We start from the raw sequence: 20,438 nt of genomic DNA, 5'->3' as shown, positions 1-20,438 counted from the left end.
AAATAGGCGATTACTTTTTTTATTCAGACATGCTTAAAGACGGTATTCACTTTTTTAAATATTTTTATTTTTTTGTATAATCCAGTATTTAACCTATTTTCTTTCTAGCAAATCAGTTGAAATGTGATGAAATGATGAACTTGACGACTTGAAACAAAAAACAAAAAAAGACAAAGTGGTCTAACAAAACGGCGTGTCTTCCGTCTGTCCATAGTCAATGAAAAATTTAAATATAATATTTGATTTAATTGCCGCAGTAGAATTCTGTAAAAAGTTTCTCTTAAAATCGATTATCCAGCAGTACCAATTTATGCATTTTCCGAATACGATGACTTTTTTTTAACATTGCACGGTGTTCATTAAAATAAATTTTTTCTCTTACAATCTGATAAAATGTATTGACTAAATAAAATGACGTAGAAAATAAAATAATATATCTAAATTACATACATACATACATTTAAAAAAAGTAGAAAACATCAAACCTCCCACATTCCACATAATGTTAAGGGGTTGAAGTTGTAAATGAAAACACGCAACAATTTCATACGGCTCACCACCCAATCAGAGAGAGGTGATTGACCCAAACGGGTTTCCCGTACACGTGGCATCGCCATCGCTACCGTTTATCTTTAATATGGGAACCATTTTAAACAACTTGAAGCTTGCAATTAGCTTTAATAATGATTAATTAGGTAAACAAAAATAGAAAGGTTTGAATTTGATGAAACGCGGACATTTTATTTGAACTGAAAGCAAGTGATGTCAATAACTATATCTGGTGAACTAATATGGGCGCTCGGATGAACTACAATAGATAGATAAATAAGCCAACAATAGTATCCATTGTGTTTCCAACTTGGTACCGTGTACTTCCAAGCAGAACAAGGAACTATGGTTACTGAGCATTTCTACTCCAATACTAATTATTATTTTCTAGTTTTTGGTTTCTTTATAAGTAATAAATCTTTTTATTGTTCTTCTTCAATATGAATAGAAAAGTTAAATGGTCTACTTCTTTACTAAATATCTAATGGCAGGCTTTAAAAAAGCAGGTATTGTTTACAAAAGTAAAATCTATTAACCCTCCAAGAGGCCTACTACAAAGATCCTATTTTTACTCTTTCTTGCACAGCCCTGAAGATGACCTAGTCCCTTGGTAAAGAAAATAATACTAAAATTATGACTGAAATCGAATATAACCTTTTTTCTTTTCGGAATAATGAATCAGTCCCCATAACAGATGAATAGTATACTAAAAAGAGTATAATACAACGAGAATAAGTTACAATAAATTTTTATAATCGGAGTTTAATGAAAAAAAAAACGTATAAGGCAAGCAATGACGAAACGTGCGAAACGGCTTTACAGACTTCTTGGACGACGCTCCAAATTGCCCATAGAACTCAAACGTTTAATGTACAGTACTATCCTCAAACCTATGTGGACTTACGGGTCTAGAGCTGTAGGGTTCAGCCAAACCTACAAATATACGGACTGTACAGGACATTTCAGTCAAAACTCTTTCGACAGATAGCTGACGCTCCTTACAACAGTGACTAACCTCACTCTTCACAACGACCTCAACATTCCCTTCAAAGACCAACTCGCCAAGACTAAATATCAAAAATTCCATACTGCTCTCTCCACTTGCTCCAATCCTCTTGTACTATCTTTCGCCTCCTCTGACAATCCTCCTAATAATCAACCTCGCATACTGAATCGCCAGTGGCCCCGCGACTTCCTCGCAGTCTGAAGACCTAAACATCATTGATATCCCGTAGAGAGTGCTACCACTGGGAAGTTTCTCTCCTCCTGCTCTTCACGTACCAATAATTTAATCTTGTACTTCCTGATTTACTTATTGTATCGTATATGTATATACAGATTGTAGATAACTTAATACATTAGAGAAACAATTTGTTGCAAGAACAACAAACGGTGCTGCCTAACTCCGTGAGGTTGCTAAAACACAGCTTACATATCAATCCTCCAGACAATCTTGCATCTCGTTTTGCGGGTAACTTTTAATTTATAAGAGTCAACTTGTAATGCATTAAATAAATAACAATAAAATCACTATTTACATGTGGATAAAATACAATAAATATACAACTAAAATATAAATAAATATATATAAAAACAACAATGAGGGGAATGCCCAGTCAATATAAAAGACATACATATTGTCCTCGTCACTAATCCATAATTACACAGACACCTTAGGATTTAAGCACCGTAAATATGGTGATGCAGAATTCCCAAGGAGTCCAAAGTAATTGACTCAGCAAGATTGTGGAGGCCGGTAGAGTAAAAACCCATCTCTCTCGCAAAATCAACCGTAAGCCTTGGCAGGGTTCCCCGGGCTCCGAACCAAAGGCCCATTACCCTATACTCCCTCTCACCGAACTCCTCGCGGAACTTTTCTTTGAAGAAGGGAATACACTTTTCATAAATTCCCTTCTTTTCAATATCCACCTTTTCTGCTTGGTTTGGGTCGTTTGTTTCATATCTTACCGTTGGGTCTATTACGAGCGCTTTTTTGTCCTTCTTAGAAAAAGCCAAAATATCGGCGAACCTTGTCGACCCATCGGCATCAATAGAGAAAACCTCCTCAAGGCAGTCATAATCCCGCTCCCTCAGCTTCTCGAAGATCCAGTGCTTCACATTGTGATGGCGGCGGGTGATTAGAAGTAATCTTTAATATTTAATTCGTGTCTAGTTTTCTTTTTTGGAATAGTTTTTAATATGAATTCATTACCATAAAGTCAGATTGTTGCATTGATTTAAGGAGTTCCGGGTCAATACTATTACTTAGAGCACAAGTTAGAGCTATATTAACGCTGTTAGTAGTAAGATAATAAAGAGTGTATAAAAGCTATTGTGTGTGTGTGTAAGAGGAGGAAATAACATTAGCAAGATTCCCAGGGGAGCTACAACAAACTATAAACTTGACGACGCTTCTCAACTGCTTTAAAGATCATCCCCCCCATTTTCCATACTAAGGTTTACATGGGGGAGTTCACGGACCGTACACAAAGAAGATTGAAGAAACTGAAAGTTGGTTGGAGTTCATGGACACCTGGAGCTGCTTCCTCCTTTTCGTCTATGAACTCCTCTTTTTTTGGAGATTTCTCACTTGATCAAGGGACGCAAACATTTTGAAAAAACTTGCGGAGATCGATCTTAAAACCAAAGCTCTCAATAATGATTATTTTAATCAACCAAAATTTCAATTGATCACGGATGTAACTTAAAAAAAATCATAACATGAAGAAAACATCTATTTAAAACTATTTAAATAAAGAATTATGTCATTAAGAGTGGCTAACCCTCTGCAGGAAATTCCATTTTCAATAGAATAAGGACAATGGATGTCATTTATTAAAATTAAACCGATATTAGAATAAATATCTTAATATACTTTCATAGTTATATATACAGTTAATTGTATATCAGCTAATTCTAATCGATAATCGATTAGTAGAACTAAAACCTTCAATTTCCGGGAATGCTTACATTATTCAAAAGAACTACTACACAGCATGAATAAGTATTACGATAGACTGAATCCCAGGGGGTCAAGTTGACTAGCAACTTTTTTAGAAATCCCAGCGTACCTTGGGGAGATCCCTAGTATGACTGTACCCAGAATAACTTTTTGCGCGGATATCTCCAAGACACAATACTCTAAAAGGACCTTGACAAAAAGTTAGATGATGATTATAGTGATTAAAGTTTTTGATAACCCAAAGGCAAAAAAAAAAATCTGGCTCAACATTTCACAGTATATTTACAATGTTGCAGAAAGTAAACTTTATTACACTTTACACGTCAACAATAAACTTTCAGGATCTGGCACGAGGAAATTTTGAAAGCCGTCCCCGTTAATTGAAGCAGCTATGCAGTTTTTTCGAACTATACTACAAACAAATCATTTTCACTAAATTTTATGTGGAAGTAGAGCGATCATTACAAATATTCTGTATTCTGTTCTTTTGTTAGTTCAATAATACGAGTACGTTTTTGAGATCCCTCTGGATTTACAAAAAGGTAGTTCTTTTTATAGTTCTTAAATTATAGCAGTTCCTTGTACTACCGACAGACCTTCACAATATCCTAATTTCAATCCATGTACTGCCTAATTGTCTACCCTGTTTTTTACCAGGCATAGAAGGACTAACTGTAGCGTTTTTTTGGGCTTATTTTAAGTAGATGTGATATTTCAAGATGAAATTATAGCATCGTTATTGTAATTGTATGGAATTGTTCTTTATATTATCAATGATTGCTTTTTATCCAAAATTCTGTTGTTTTTTTGTGTTTTGATCGTAGGAGAAATATCGTGTTTAACTAGAGCGGAAGTGGTTTCCTGCTGGCACGATTACAGTTCTTGCAGTTGGTAACATTGCACACTCGTACGATACAAGATCGATTTAACTCACCAATCACAGAAATAACTATTGCAAATAGTCGAAAATTATTTGTCTATTACAAACTATTGAATAAGTTGAAAGACGCTTGGTGTTTTAGTTCGTACAATAGACCAAAAAAATTAATGAAAATTTTTGTTTAAATAAACAGAAAATATAAATATATAAATTAACAATGTGTTTTTATCGTCGACCACCTGTTACATTGAATGCAAACACAAAAAAAAAAAAAAAAGTCGAGGATAATGGACACCTGCCCGACACTATGGGCGCTCAGCGATCTGTAAGCGCACCTGTTAGGGATGGTTTCCCATTTTGTTACTCTCTGAGTCCATAAAATACAAAACCATCCTTCTCGATTAACAAAAATGCAGTGTTATTCCCTCTTGCTGCTATTTTTATTATTTTTTTTATAAACTTACGTAAAATTAGAGAAATTCCATTACACGAAAAATACACACCACTTACTTTTAAAATTTACGTAATACAAATTTGGGTATTCTGTATGATAGTGGTTTCAAAATTGTGATAACTGTTCTTCATGGCTTGTTTACGAATTGTTGTGCAGAGATTCGATGATAATTATTCAGTGAAAAAGAAACTACAAAAACACTTCATTGAAGAAAAATAAATTCTCGAAACGATAATATTAAATGATTGAAAAACTTCCCCCTTGGTAGGCGTAAGAGCAGAACGTCGCTTTAATTGGTACGTAGGGGAGCCCCTAACCTTTTCATCCTGCCAAATTTCATCACAAACGGGGTTAAGTTTTACTGAGTTATTAGTAACAATTATTTTTGGAGGGGACTTCACATATATGGGGGCGGCTAACTCCTCTCCCATTCAATGTACAGCGTCGAGACCCCTAAAAAACACATCTATATAAAATTCCGAATCGAATGACACCTCATTCATGAAAATCGATTCACGCGTTTAGGCGCTACGCAGTTTTGCAAAAAAAAAGGTAACAACAAGAACAACAACAAGAACAAGAACATTTTCTAAAAACGCCGTTTTTGCCCATTTTCAGCAACGTATTTCTCGAAATCTATTTATTCTATGTTGTTGCAAAAAATTCCAGTTATAAAGGAGGATTTGCCTAACATTTTAAAGAAAATTTGGGAATTTTATCTTTTATAGAAAAAGAGAAAAAAATTGTCAAAGTTGGGTGTTTTTCAACGTTACGCTTTTTCGTGCAGTTTTTGACGATCAACCCTTATACGAGGTGTGTTCAAAAAGTAACGGGAATTTTTAAATTTCGCGGGTTTGGAGAGTCTGATTGTAAATTTTTTTTTTTTATTATGTTGGTACACATGCCCCTGAAGTTGGATAAAATTTTCAGTAATATTCATTGTTTACTTCTTAAGTGGCAGCCGTTAAGGTTAGACGTGTTTTTCGAGCTTGGCGATTTTTGTTTGTTAAAAAAAATGGATCAAAGAATTTGTATTAAATTTTGCGTAAAAAATGAAATAAAGTGTGTGAAATGTTAATAAAGGCATATGGTGAGTCTGCTATGAGTAAAACAAGGATTTACGAGTGGTATAAGCGTTTCCAAGATGGCCGCGAAAACGTTGAAGATGACGAACGACCTGGACGTCCAAGCACATCAACAACCGATGAAAACGTGAAAAAAGTGAAAGAAATGGTTATGAACGATCGCCGAATCACAATCAGAGAATTCGCTGATGATGTTGCCATATCAACTGGCTCATGCCATGAAATTTTTTCGGATGTTTTGGGTATGAAACGTGTGGCAGCAAAATTTGTTCCAAAATTGTTGAATTTCGAACAAAAACAGCGGAGAATGGAAGTTGCTCAAGAGTCACTCAATGAAGTCGACAACGATGCGGATCTACTGAAACGTGTTATAACAGGTGACGAAACATGGGTTTACGGATATGATGTCGAAACTAAGGCTCAATCGTCCCAGTGGAGGCATTCTGGATCGCCAAGACCGAAAAAGGCTCGACAAGTGCGGTCGAATGTGAAGGTTATGCTCACTGTGTTCTTCGATTTTAATGGCATAGTGCATCATGAATTCTTGCCACAAGGTCAAACAATCAATAAGGAGTACTACCTACAAGTTCAACGCCGTTTGCGTGAAGCAATCCGAAAAAAAACGCCCGGATTTGTGGCAAAACAATTCATGGATTTTGCACCACGATAATGCACCTGCTCACACTTCATTGCTTGTTCGTGAATTTTTGGCCAAAAACAAAACTTTAACAATGCCCCAGCCTCCATATTCGCCAGACATGGCTCCATGTGACTTTTTTCTATTTCCAAACATAAAGAGAACATTAAAAGGCCGTCGTTTTACAAGCATAGATGACATTAAAAGCGAATCGCTGAAAGAGCTGAAAGCTATCACAAAGATCGAGTTTCAGAAGTGTTTCGAGGATTGGAAAAAGCGCTGGCACAAGTGTATTGTATGCGAAGGGGACTACTTTGAAGGCGACAATATTAATGTAGATGAATAAATAAATATTTTTTTCAAAAAACGAAAATTCCCGTTACTTTTTGAACACACCTCGTACAACTATCCTAACGGACAGTTTTAATATAGTTCTCGATGATGGCCTACAACTGGTTTTTTTTTTTTTTTGGTAAACATATATTGCAAAGATAGCCATTTTGGGATGAAGTGCTGAACATGTACACCGGAATTACTTAAAACCTTGTTCTAGCGCAGAAGAAACTTATAGAGTTACGTTATATTCAACATACAACACGATGATTGTGTCTAAAAAATTAATTGTACATAATTCTGATTTACTTTGTCTTTTGAGAAAAATTTGGCACTACAATAATAGATATATGCCTTTAGTTACTTAACAAAAACAAAAGCTCCTTGCCCAAATTTCCCTATTTCTGAAGTAAGGATAAATAATTCTTTACAAAACCATTATAGGGTAATGTTGCCTAATATAAGTATATAACACATGCATACTTAAAGGGATATAATTATTACCATCATCCGAGCAGCACAGGAAAGCACTTACAATTTTTATTTGAATAAAAAAAAAATTGGATAGCGTGCAAGATGATTGGTAGAAGGAGTGCTATCAAGTCAAGACACAAAACAGCCTCAGTGAAGCCAAACCTACGTCCAACCCAGTGAAGCCGATGGAGAAGAACTGTTATTTGCCTGGAGGTAAACTGAGAGAAGAAAGCGCCAAAAGGAGATAGGAGAATAACAAAGATGATGTGAGATCTGTTACGTGACTCTAACTGAACAAACTGTGACGTGATATCACGGCACAGCCTTCACGATAAAAGAATAAAGAAAAACAAGACACATTACAAAATTGGCTTATTATAAAAGGAGGTGTTCTTTTATTCTTTTTTTAAAGAAACTTTTGGATGTGAAGAAATAAATCTAAGAGAATTTCTTCCAAATGGAATCCAGAGGAATGGACCCAGAGGAACTACAAATAACTGAAGCCATGGAATCTATCTAATCCATACATTTTCTCTTCTCAACCCATACAATCCTTCCAGTCTAAAGTTCTTCACAGATATGTACAAGCCAATCTAATCCTTCATCATCGCCTCCAAGTCCGCCCCTATGTCAGTAAGTAATCCACACCTGATTCCTAAATTTCCATCTCAATCTAGCAAATAACCAGAATCCTCTCGTCCAATCTTAATCCAAACACTCCCATTCTAATAATCCTAACTTTCCAACCACTTCCTTTAATCTAAAGAGTGCCACCATCACTGTCTGGTTTCTCTCATCACATCCTTCCCACAACTGTGACGTTGAGCTAGCTTGGTGATACGTCATGTACGAGGGGGTACCCAAAAATAACCGGAATTGCGTTGCCGCGCATGGAGCTTATGTAGTACGCATTTCTGCCGCTAGACGTGTATAGCGCAATTCCTTGCCAGTTCAGTCCTGCCTGTGTTGTCTGCCTGGCTTGTTCTGTACATCTGCAGTGATCGTTTTTACCAGCGCTGTTTTGTTCTTTTTTCGTTTTTTATGATGGCAAGTTTAAGTGAACAACGTGCAGCTCTGAAATTTTGTTTTCTTCTCGGCAAAAATGCTGCTGAAAGTGTTTTAATGTTGAAAACAGCTTACAAAGATGACGCTATGGGAAAAACTCAAGTATACGAGTGGTTTACTCGGTTTAAAAATGGCGACATGTCGATTGATGACAAACCTCGTTCTGGACGTCCATCAACTGCCCGAATCGACGAAAATGTTGAAAAAATTCGAGAGCTGGTGTTCACAGACCGTCGACAGACAATTGATCAACTGTCAGAGAGTAGTGGGTTATCTTGGAGCTCGGTTCAGCGAATTTTAACGGAAGATTTGGGGATGAAAAGGGTTGCTGCCAAGTTTGTTCCTCGAGTTCTGACTGACAATCAAAAAGAACATCGAGTTGAAACATGTCGTGCTTTGAAACAACAGCTTGAAACTGATCCAGACTTTCTGTCAAAGGTCATTACTGGTGATGAGTCATGGTGCTATGGTTATGACCCAGAAACAAAGCAACAGTCGAGCCAATGGAAGACGTCATCTTCACCCCGACCAAAAAAATGTCGTCAAGTCAAGTCAAACATCAAAACAATGCTGATTTGCTTTTTTGATGCCAAAGGCGTAGTCCATTCAGAGTTTGTCCCCCCAGGTCAGACCGTCAATCAAACCTTGTATTTGGAAGTTTTGAAAAGATTGCGCAATAGTGTTCGCCAAAAAAGACCCGATTTGTGGCAAACAGGAGACTGGTTCTTCCACCACGACAATGCACCTGCACACACAGCCATCTCTGTTACACAGTTTTTGGCTAAAAATGGCATGGTTCCGCTGCCCCACGCACCTTACTCGCCTGACCTGGCTCCGCGCGACTTTTTCTTATTTCCACGTATGAAAAAGGGCATGAAAGGTCACCGATTTGACAACATTGAAGAGGTCAAGAAAAAAACGAAGAAGGAGCTGTCAGCCATTTCTAAAGATGACTACAAAAAATGTTTCGAACAGTGGAAGCACCGGTGGGACAAATGTATTAGTTGTAATGGAGAGTATTTTGAAGGGGATAAGGTTGTTCTGTAAAAAATTTGTAAATAAATAGCTTTTAAAAAATAATTCCGGTTTTTTTTGGGTACCCCCTCGTATTATTTATCCATAATAGTTTGTAAAACCATAAATTGTAGTTAAAAGAGCTCCTTACAGGATAGCCTCTACCCACAACTCCTCTCCGAGAACTACCCACTCTCTCTAAAACGGATCCCCCACCCCCAAAGAATGACGTAAAGAGGTTACTGATCTAAATGTATGAAGTTCAGCGAAAAACACAGAAGCCACTTCCAAAAAAAAAAAAAAGTCACAAAAAAAGCGGGAAACATTTGAAAACTGGTACTTCCTGAAGAGAGTTCATAACTAAATTTATCGCCGAATTCCACCGGAAGTATATAAACGGAAAATAAAGTTTGAACTTCCTATTTCTTGTTTTTGAGTCAGTAATAGTACAAACTTTTTCTAGCCATAGAAATGAAATAAATATTTACTAGAAGAAAAAAGAATGCATTTTAATTATGCAACTTTTAGAAGTCGAAATTATAAAGTAAGAAGAGAAAAGTGCTTGTACAACAAAGAGAGATGCAAAAACAAGATATTTCTCCGTCCTTCCCTTTTATCTGTTCCAACATCTATTTCTCCTTTAATAATAAATTCCTTTCTGCTAAATTCTTAAAGCTCTAAAGACTCCAATATCAGGAAAGAAATGTGCAATTCTAAGAGAAATAAAATCAAGAAAAATTATAAAAACTCATTGGAGTGAATAAAATGGATAGTTTCCTTAATTATGAGTTAACATATTTTTAAGGTCTGAATATTTTATAAAAATCGTTTAAAAAAAAAAAAGGAACAGAAATTTAGCGCTAAATATCCTAAATATTTCGACTAATATAAGGTGTGAAATGGTCGAATGAAATGGGAGGTTGAAAGAGATCGATTATAATAACGCATAAAGTGGACCTGTTCTTTTAACCTTATAACCCCTCGCACATTTTTAACCACTTGTGACGTAAATTAAAAAAGTTACTCTAATTTGAACTTAGGTACTTCTAAAAATATCTTCTACTATATAAAAATATACTCCAAATATAGTTATGGAACTTTTTTTTTGCTACTATAGTTGATAGATGAATTTGTGATAACTTAATATATTCTAATTTTATGGTTAATATTATTACATTATTTAATAATCGATTGCCACACAATAAAATCGATTGCGACAGCAACAGAAAGTGTTCATAATCGACGATTTAGAGATTATTACGCTGTCACAGAGAGAGAGAGAAAGAGAGAGGTCTCTCGCAGAGTGGAGTTTTGTAAAATTATTACCAAAAAAAAAAGAAATCACGATAAGATTAACAATTTTACTTACAGCATTTGAAGTAGTGATCAAAACGGTAAGACGACATCTTTCCATATTTGGTACTTACCTAAAACAAAAAATTACTGTTAATAAAATATTTTCAAATTTATGAAGCAAATGGAAAATCATTGCGCAATATTAATTAAAATAAAAAAACAATAAAAATCAATCTTTTCAAAATGAAGAATATATTTCATTAATAATAAAACTGTATTAAGGTACTGTTAATTAACTAACGCAACTAAGAACGTAAAATCGAAAATTACAGTAATGAAATTGATAGCCACAGCCTTCTTGAAAGAACTAAAAATTATAATAATGTACACAAACATTTGGTATACGAGGGTCGTTTGAAAAATCCGTGCAAAGTCAGAGAGATAGCACTACTGGCGCGTATCGAGGTTATGTTTAGTTAGTAGCATCTCTTGGAAGAACACACACCAAGTTTCAGCCAGATCGGTCTATTTCTTTGTGTTTGGCATTAGTTTGAATCGAGGAAGTCGAGTGATTTTCAAAAAATGGACGAAAAAGAATTTCGTGTGTTGATTAAACACTACTTTAAACACTACAAAACGCCTCAGGAGACTAAAGAGAAGCTTGATAAACATTATGGTGACTCTGCACCTTCGATTAGAACAGTTTATAAGTGGTTTCAAAATTTTCGGAGTGGCCATATGGGCACAAGTGACGCTGAACGTTCTGGACGCCCTGTTGAGGTTACTACTCCAGAAATCATTGATAAAATCCATGATATGGTGATGGATGACAGAAGAGTGAAGGTGCGTGAGATTGCTAGTGCTGTGGGCATCTCGAAGGAACGGGTACATAATATTTTGCATCAACATTTGGACATGACAAAGCTATCCGCAAGATGGGTGCCGCGATTGCTCACGCTTGACCAAAAACGAAATCGTGTGAAGTGTTCCAAGGACGGTTTGCAGCTGTTCCAGAAGAATCCGCATGACTTTAAGCGTCGTTTCGTCACTGTGGATGAAACATGGATACATCACTACACTCCTGAGACCAAAGAACAATCTAAACAATGGGTTACCAAGGGGGGAATCTGCGCCAAAAAAGGCGAAGACCGTTCCTTCGGCCGAAAAGATTATGGCGACTGTCTTTTGGGATTCGCAAGGAATAATCCTCATCGACTATCTGGAAAAGGGTAAAACTATTACAGGTGCATATTATTCATCGTTATTGGACCGTTTGAAAACCGAGCTGCAAGAAAAACGCCCACGATTGGCCCACAAAAAAGTCCTTTTCCATCACGACAACGCACCAGCTCACACCTCAGCAGTTGTGGTCGCAAAATTAATGGAAATAGGGTTCCAACTCGTTTCACATCCCCCCTATTCTCCATACTTGGCTCCCTCGGACTACTAATTGTTCCCCAATATGAAGAGATGGCTGGCGGGAAAAAGATTTTATTCAAACGAGGAGGTGATTGCAGAAACGAATGGCTATTTTTCAGACTTGGACAAATCCTATTATTCGGAAGGGATCAACAAACTAGAGCAGCGTTGGACGAAGTGTATAAGCCTAAAAGGAGACTATGTTGAAAAATAAAAAAGGTTTACCCAAAAAAATTAAGTAGTTTTTATTTTTGCACGGACTTTTCAAACGACCCTCTTATAATAAAAAGCAGTTTTAGAATATCATTTCCATCAGATGTGTGATTGCCTTAAGGCATATACACAATTTCTGGCAAGGCACAACAATCTCCATTGGCTGGTAAAAGCTTAAATTCGAAACTATGTACAAACGCAGTATTTCTTTTTAGGAGGAGATAAGTGTAATAATAACCAATAATTTATTTATTATAATATTATATTTAATTTAACTATATTATCCGCAATAAAATTTTGTTAGAAAAACCTTTTAAGATCTATTTAGCCTAGATTTCTTTAAATAACAAAACGATTTGGCAGATAGATCTCAATATTAAAAATATCTCGGCTGAATATATAAATATCTCAATAAGATTAGTTTTATTAAAATAAGAATTATGCTTAAAGATATCATCAAATGCAATTATGATATTAATTTGATTATTAAAGATGGGAAGGAGTGTGATCAGTAATTAGATGTACCTCAAGAGTTGATTTTCCAAATACAACAGATTTTCGCAGTCTTGATTAATGCGCTCGATGTAGAGGAGTACTGAGAGAAATGAGGAAAAATAATTAGGGAAGTCCAAGGGCTGCTTTAAAGACTGCCACACCGTTTGGTAATAGAGATGGAGCTCTAGACTGTATCAATTTTATTTACAGCAACATCTAAGGTCATTGGCACCAAGAGACATCTTTAGAGCAGTGTCAGGCTCTGAATACGTTCCCGCATTACCTAGATTAGATTTAGATTTTTGAAAGGCGGGACGGGACCCACGCCCCACGGCACCGCAGCCACAAGAGGCTTTCCTATAAGTCTAGTAGATGAAACCTCCCCGTTCTAAGAAGGTTGAGGGCTTTCCCTACCAGTTCCTTCTGTGCTATAATCTCCTTTGGTCTCAAGGTACCAAAGATATCGTAGCGCAGTCTCTCGATAACAGGTGAGAGGCCGTTTCTTCCTCTTCCTGGCACAATGGTTCTGAGCTAATAAGCCCTATCTTGTGCAGGAATAAGTTCTCTCATTACCTAAAACGCTGCCCTTCACCAGACGTTGGGCTAAAAAAAGGAGGCTCCTAAGGTCAGCCAGCTGAGCTTGACCAGAGATCTACCCATTTCCAAGTCTAGGGTCTGTGCTAGTTTAAAGAAGTAGGACCAAGCCTTAGGCTGCCTAAAGCTCCTGCGGATCCTCAAACGGCCAGACCCTTAATAAAGTGAACAAACACGTAAACTCCTCATGAATGGCCGTTTTTATTGTTCCCAGGCAAGAATTCCCACCGAAGAAAGAAGAATAATGAAAAAAAAATCAACTTCTCTCTCCTGAGGGAAGGGAATTCGTGCGATTAACCTTTACCTAGTGAATAAGTTGGACAAACTACAAACACATTATGCAATTAAACACTATCCCAACTAACGTAACCTATGTGTACACAAACTATTATTATAGTTACAGACATATTTCCTACAGACAAGTTCTTGTACATATATTAGGTCAAACATTACCATAAATAGTGTTGATGGAAGGCTGTTTTCATGACTTGGTACGTAGTAGTCAAGAGTTTATAATTAGCCATTTCTTTGTTCGTATGTGGCACTTTTTTTTACGAGTGTTATTAATTCTAAGTGAATTAATCTAGTTAGTCTACGCAGTAATGACTAAATGTTCTAAAAATTGATTATTTCAAAAAGCAATAGGGTCATTCCATGTCAAATCAACACAAAAAAAGACCATTTTTGACCTCACCATCTCGGATTTTCTTGAAATTTGGCACATGTGTACTATTGGTATAGACTTGGAAAAATATGAAATTTTACTGTGATAAGTCAACTGGTTTATGAGTTACAGGGCTGTAAAGTTGCCAAAAATGGGCTGAAAAACAGGGAACCCCGTGTTTTTGAATTACTGTAGAAGCTTTCCTAATTGAGCTACAGGCTTGGGATTGGTGTCATTTTATAGCATATATAATGCCCTTTCCTGTGATGTGCGACACCATATAGGTTAGGATAAATAAAGTTTGTTAAATTTAAATTTAAAATTTAAATTTTAAATTTTTTAAAAAGTACATATTTTTAAATTTTAAAATTAATTCTATAAATAGCTAGTAGTGTTATGAATCACTGGCCAAAATATTAATTTGGGACGACAATGGCTTCATTGTTAAAAAAATTTAAGACTAAAGCTCCTTTTCATGGAAAATATATTTTAATAAAATTAAAGTAATAAATAAATTGAAAATAGTAATAATGAATCAATGAATCATAATTAATAATTATTAAGATTTAAAATATTGATTTTGAAATCATTTTTAGAATTAATAATTATGATTACAGTAATTATTCATATTAATTATAATATATTATTTTAATGAAATTATGCAGTTAATCAAATTATACAAAAATAATTCAATTCAATATCTTTGTTCAAGAACAGTCTTCTTTGGGTGAGATAACAGCCTCTTTAAGTTGGTTTAAGTCGGCAAAGGGCCTTGTGATTGCGTAGGGGGTTCGGTAAAGAGACTGGCAGCTCGTGCTAGTTTGCAACCACCCTATGGAAATCAAATCCAAACTTCACTACAACTTTTTGAGTGGGCAGTAGAAAACATCACCTACATAGACTTTGCATATTCAACCCAGGAAGACTATGTTGAATCTGAGTGTTTTTTAAAAAATCGGTTTGCTCAAGCATTGGCTATTAAAGGAACACAGCAATACCATGCTTTCATTCCCAGAAGTAAATCCAAAATATTGGTTAAAAACTTTTCTATGAACTCAGAAGCTTGCGAAATGGAAGTTTCAAAATTCCCTGATAAACTAAAATTAGCCGCCATATCAGGTTGTATATCAGTGTAGTCTATAAAGAAACTGGTGGCTTGGCTTGGATATGTTTTAGAGAAAAATGAAGAACTTGAAGTAAAAGTAACTTTTCTTCATCCAGCTGGACCCTCTAAATCATCTCGCATCCAAGAAATGCCGATATTCTTTGGGTCTCAGTAGTGGATGTTTTGATAAAAATTGATCCTGTGACTCTGACTGGAAGAACTTACGTATGTCCTACTAGAAAGTGATGCATGACAAACAAATGACGCCTTTTCAAGCTTAAAATATTAAAGAGATCCTATTACTTAACAGTATGTTTTACTTTGGACTTATTAGTGGAATTATTATTAGCATTATTGTATTAACATGAATTCAGAGTTGAAATAATCGGATGGAGCTTTAGTCTTAATTTTTTTTAACAATGAAGCCATTGTCGTCCCAAATTAATATTTTGGCCAGTGATTCATAACACTACTAGCTATTTATAGAATTAATTTTAAAATTTAAAAATATGTACTTTTTAAAAAATTTAAAATTTAAATTTTAAATTTAAATTTAACAAACTTTATTTATCCTAACCTATATGGTGTCGCATATCACAGGAAAGGGCATTATATATGCTATAAAATGACACCAATCCCAAGTCTGTAGCTCAATTAGGAAAGCTTCCACAGTAATTCAAAAACACGGGGTTCCCTGTTTTTCAGCCCATTTTTGGCAACTTTACAGCCATGTAACTCATAAACCAGTTGACATATCACAGTAAAATTTCATATTTTTCCAAGTCTATACCAATAGTACACATGTGCCAAATTTCAAGAAAATCCGAGATGGTGAGGTTCAGACCCCGTGTTGATTTGACATGGAATGACCCAATACTTAAAGACATTTAGCTAGGCATTCCGTAAGGGTACGGTCAACGTTTTCGAGAGTTTTGGCCCCTTCCAAGTAAGTATCTGGGCAAAAACGCCATTTTCAGACGTTGTTGTTTGTTTTACCTTTTATAAGTATTTAAAAAAATAAATAAATCATTTTGGAAGTTGAGAAATACTTTTACTCTTTACTTTATTGTCGTATTTGTTCGTTTCTTAAAGTTTCCCGAATTTCAAATAGCAACATAATTTTCAAAATATCTCTCTTTTATATTTTAAAAGAGAGATATTCCTAATATTTGTCAAAAGGATGATTAAATTTAAATTTTTGGATGAGCACGGTAACTTATAAGTAACATTGCTACAACTTAGTCTTACTTATGTTCAAATGTTTGCAGTTATTTCATTTCCTTTCTTTATAAATGCTCTTAAGGAGGCCGTGGTTAATAAATTAAAAGATATTATCAATCACATCTAAGGTGGGAATCAATCAGTAAGCCCTAAATAAGACTGATTCAGTTAAAGAGTGCATCAGTTAGTGCATTTAATGGACGCGCCTCAACAATAATTAACATTCTCAAGGTTTAATGCAAATTTGAAATTTAAAATTGTAATTGTTAGAAATTAAAATAGTTAATATCGAAACTTTTACGAAAGCTAGTATCAACAAAAAGGAGTCAAAACAATATAGTACTACAACAATTGTCTGAAGGCGATGATGATGATGACAAAAGTGTTTACATAAACATTTTAACGACGTTGTTAAACAAGTTATGACGTTGAAAATTGTTTGTGAAGGCCAGCTTTCAGCAAAGACGTATTTTCTGTTATTAGAAGTGTTAAGAAATACAACTACGTCACCGATCTCTGTCTGTCTGTCAGTCAGTAGGGGATGACCTCACAAGAATGGAGAATTGAATAAACTTGAACGTGAGGTAATTAGTCAAAATTTTCTTACATCATTTTACTTCATCAATAAAATTACTAGCTTTGGTACCAATTCCAATGTGGAATACTAATAACTTTATTAATTATTGCGTTCTTTTCAAGATTTTTACGTAATAAAAAACAACCGGATTTTCACCTGAACGCGCTTTGGCTTTTCCATTGCATTACAGATTACTGCAGGTGGATAATTTTAGATAGCTAACCAATTACGCGTACACATTATAAAAACTTAATAGTCACGATTCAAACACAAATTCATAAAAACGCCAATTTCATTTAACCGAATTCCTTAAAAGTTTAGACTAGAATTGAATATCGCCTCCTAACATACTGGGTTCAGGTAATAATTGAAGAGAAGCTGTTAATGCATGGAAAGATCAATTTTGCAACTCTTCTAAGATCTACTAAGACAAAAAAATTGCCCGAAGATAAAAAAAGTTCCAATTTTGTTGCCTTTCAGTTTTGGTGAGGTTGAAGAAATGAACGCCTCCTATGTTGCCCCAAAATGTATTTGATGAAGAACATGGAACTGAACCAAAGAAAAAGAGGTGGTTCAGCTGGTGTTTACCATGAGAAATAACCCCATTATTAAGCAACAACATTCGAGGGTCGTATGATAAGTCCATGCAAAAATAGAAACTACTTAATTTTTTGGGGTAAACCTTTTTTATTTTTCAACATAGTCTCCTTTTAGGCTTATACACTTCGTCCAACGCTGCTCTAGTTTGTTGATCCCTTCCGAATAATAGGATTTGTCCAAGTCTGAAAAATAGCCATTCGTTTCTGCAATCACCTCCTCGTTTGAATAAAATCTTTTTCCCGCCAGCCATCTCTTCATATTGGGGAACAATTAGTAGTCCGAGGGAGCCAAGTATGGAGAATAGGGGGGATGTGAAACGAGTTGGAACCCTATTTCCATTAATTTTGCGACCACAACTGCTGAGGTGTGAGCTGGTGCGTTGTCGTGATGGAAAAGGACTTTTTTGTGGGCCAATCGTGGGCGTTTTTCTTGCAGCTCGGTTTTCAAACGGTCCAATAACGATGAATAATATGCACCTGTAATAGTTTTACCCTTTTCCAGATAGTCGATGAGGATTATTCCTTGCGAATCCCAAAAGACAGTCGCCATAATCTTTCCGGCCGAAGGAACGGTCTTCGCCTTTTTTGGCGCAGATTCCCCCTTGGTAACCCATTGTTTAGATTGTTCTTTGGTCTCAGGAGTGTAGTGATGTACCCATGTTTCATCCACAGTGACGAAACGACGCTTAAAGTCCTGCGGATTCTTCTGGAACAGCTGCAAACCGTCCTTGCAACACTTCACACGATTTCGTTTTTGGTCAAGCGTGAGCAATCGCGGCACCCATCTTGCGGATAGCTTTGTCATGTCCAAATGTTGATGCAAAATATTATGTACCCGTTCATTCGAGATGCCCACAGCACTAGCAATCTCACGCACCTTCACTCTTCTGTCATCCATCACCATATCATGGATTTTATCAATGATTTCTGGAGTAGTAACCTCAACAGGGCGTCCAGAACGTTCAGCGTCACTTGTGCCCATATGGCCACTCCGAAAAGTTTGAAACCACTTATAAACTGTTCTAATCGAAGGTGCAGAGTCACCATAATCTTTATCAAGCTTCTCTTTAGTCTCCTGAGGCGTTTTGCCTTTCATAAAGTAGTGTTTAATCAACACACGAAATTCTTTTTCGTCCATTTTTTGAAAATCACTCGACTTCCTCGATTCAAACGAATGCCAAACACAAAGAAATAGACCGATCTGGCTGAAACTTGGTGTGTGTTCTTCCAAGAGATGCTACTAACTAAACATAACCTCGATACGCGCCAGTAGTGCTATCTCTCTGACTTTGCACGGACTTTTCAAACGACCCTCGTAAAACAATGGGCAACAACAAACAGATCTACAACAACAAAAAAAGAAAAACACAAAATACATTTTAAAAAAATAAATAATTGATTTAATTGATTAAAACGTCATTAGAAATTAAATAATCCTATGGTAGCGAACAAGCATGCGCCTGGCTTCCATGTTACCCTTTTCGACTACATTATAAAGAATTCATCAACTTGTCTGCAAGAGTTTTGGAGAACGCGTGGCGGGGTGAAGCAAGATTTGGCAAGACCATTTAAAAAAAAAAAAAACACTGTTCTAAATATTACAATCAAAATACTCTGTTCTGAATTAAATAATTTAGTAAATTTATTTAGTATTTAATAGTTATTCAAAAAATTTTCTATTTAACGCCCTAAAATATTGAACATACTAACTACTCGAATATTCACTCAATTTTTTCGAAAACTTACATCATTTATTCAAAGAAAATTAATGCTATTCGGAACTAACTTTCACTAGAAAACATTATTTTATTATTCTACAGCTGAATTGTCAAATAAATAATTTATTTGAAAAATACTTTTTTAATTGAGAATCGATTTACTAATAGTAATTGAAGAAAATGAAACAACTCCTTCGTGACTAGATTACACAGCATGTAATGCGGTATGCGAATTTGAACAGCTTCACAAGGAATTCAAAATGGAATAAATAAAAACAAGATAAATCTAAGGTTTGTAACTAAAATCGTCATTCCCGTAATCCATAACTTTTATACCAACTTTTATAAGAAAATGAAACAACCACTTAAATTTTGGTCTATGCAGAAATAGAATAAAATTTGCTTGAATATTAGATTATTATTGTTTTACCAAATAATTCGTAATCGGAGGGAAATTAAGAGGTCAAAAATTTGACCGGAAACTCCGAAGCATTCTCTTACGTAAGTTATAAAAATTTAATTTAAGAATATTACCAAAATTTGTCAGTTTTTTGTTCTTTATTTATTTTCTAACCACAATTACTAACCTCGACATTTCACGCAAACGCTTTGGTTTAATGGAGGGGGAAAAAAAAGGTAAGTTGCTGTTTTCGTGTGTAAATTTTACAAGAAACTTCGATTAATACAAACAACGGATGGTTAAAAGCTCTCCAAAAAATCCTTCAATTATACGATTGGGCCAGATTGTGTTAGCACGAAACGCCAAAACAAAAACATTGTCAGTGATACAAAATTGTGTATGAACAAATCGTAAAAAATCCCTACCGGATCTGTCTGGCAATATCGCTCTTTATAGCCTACCGTGGAAAAAATGGTTTAAGAGGTTCTCACATCCGGTCTAGCAATTTTATTTACCACTTTTAACTACTACTAAGTATAATGACCACTTTATAGGTGGTAAATACCATACTTTAAAGTGAAATGTCATTGTAAAGGGAAATCCAAAGATTTGCCCCACAAGTATTAATTATTATACAATATTAAATGAAAACCCGCAAATTATAGAAATAAAAAATCTGGGAAA

At 35.4% G+C, this 20,438-nt stretch overlaps 1 protein-coding gene across 4 annotated transcripts in view; it reads right to left on the bottom strand.

Moving 5' to 3' along the window:
• Pli (E3 ubiquitin-protein ligase pellino) overlaps positions 1-20,438 on the bottom strand; it is a 126,033-nt gene that overhangs the window by 79,709 nt on the left and 25,886 nt on the right. For 2 of the 4 annotated variants that reach the window (XM_074141261.1, XM_074141262.1), the window contains exon 2: positions 10,823-10,880. The exons of the other annotated variants lie outside the window; for them this stretch is intronic. In XM_074141261.1, the coding sequence (XP_073997362.1) occupies positions 10,823-10,827 (5 nt within the window). In that variant the 5' untranslated portion in view covers positions 10,828-10,880. The remainder of the gene's footprint in view (positions 1-10,822; positions 10,881-20,438) is intronic. 4 annotated transcript variants of the gene reach the window in all.

Source organism: Rhodnius prolixus, unplaced genomic scaffold (assembly GCF_049639745.1).
Source record: "Rhodnius prolixus isolate KJV_2025 unplaced genomic scaffold, Rpr scaffold_6, whole genome shotgun sequence".
Classification (NCBI taxonomy): Eukaryota; Metazoa; Arthropoda; class Insecta; order Hemiptera; family Reduviidae; genus Rhodnius; species Rhodnius prolixus.
The sequence above is the reverse complement of the archived record's forward strand: the minus strand, read 5'-3'. Positions and strand labels throughout refer to the sequence as shown.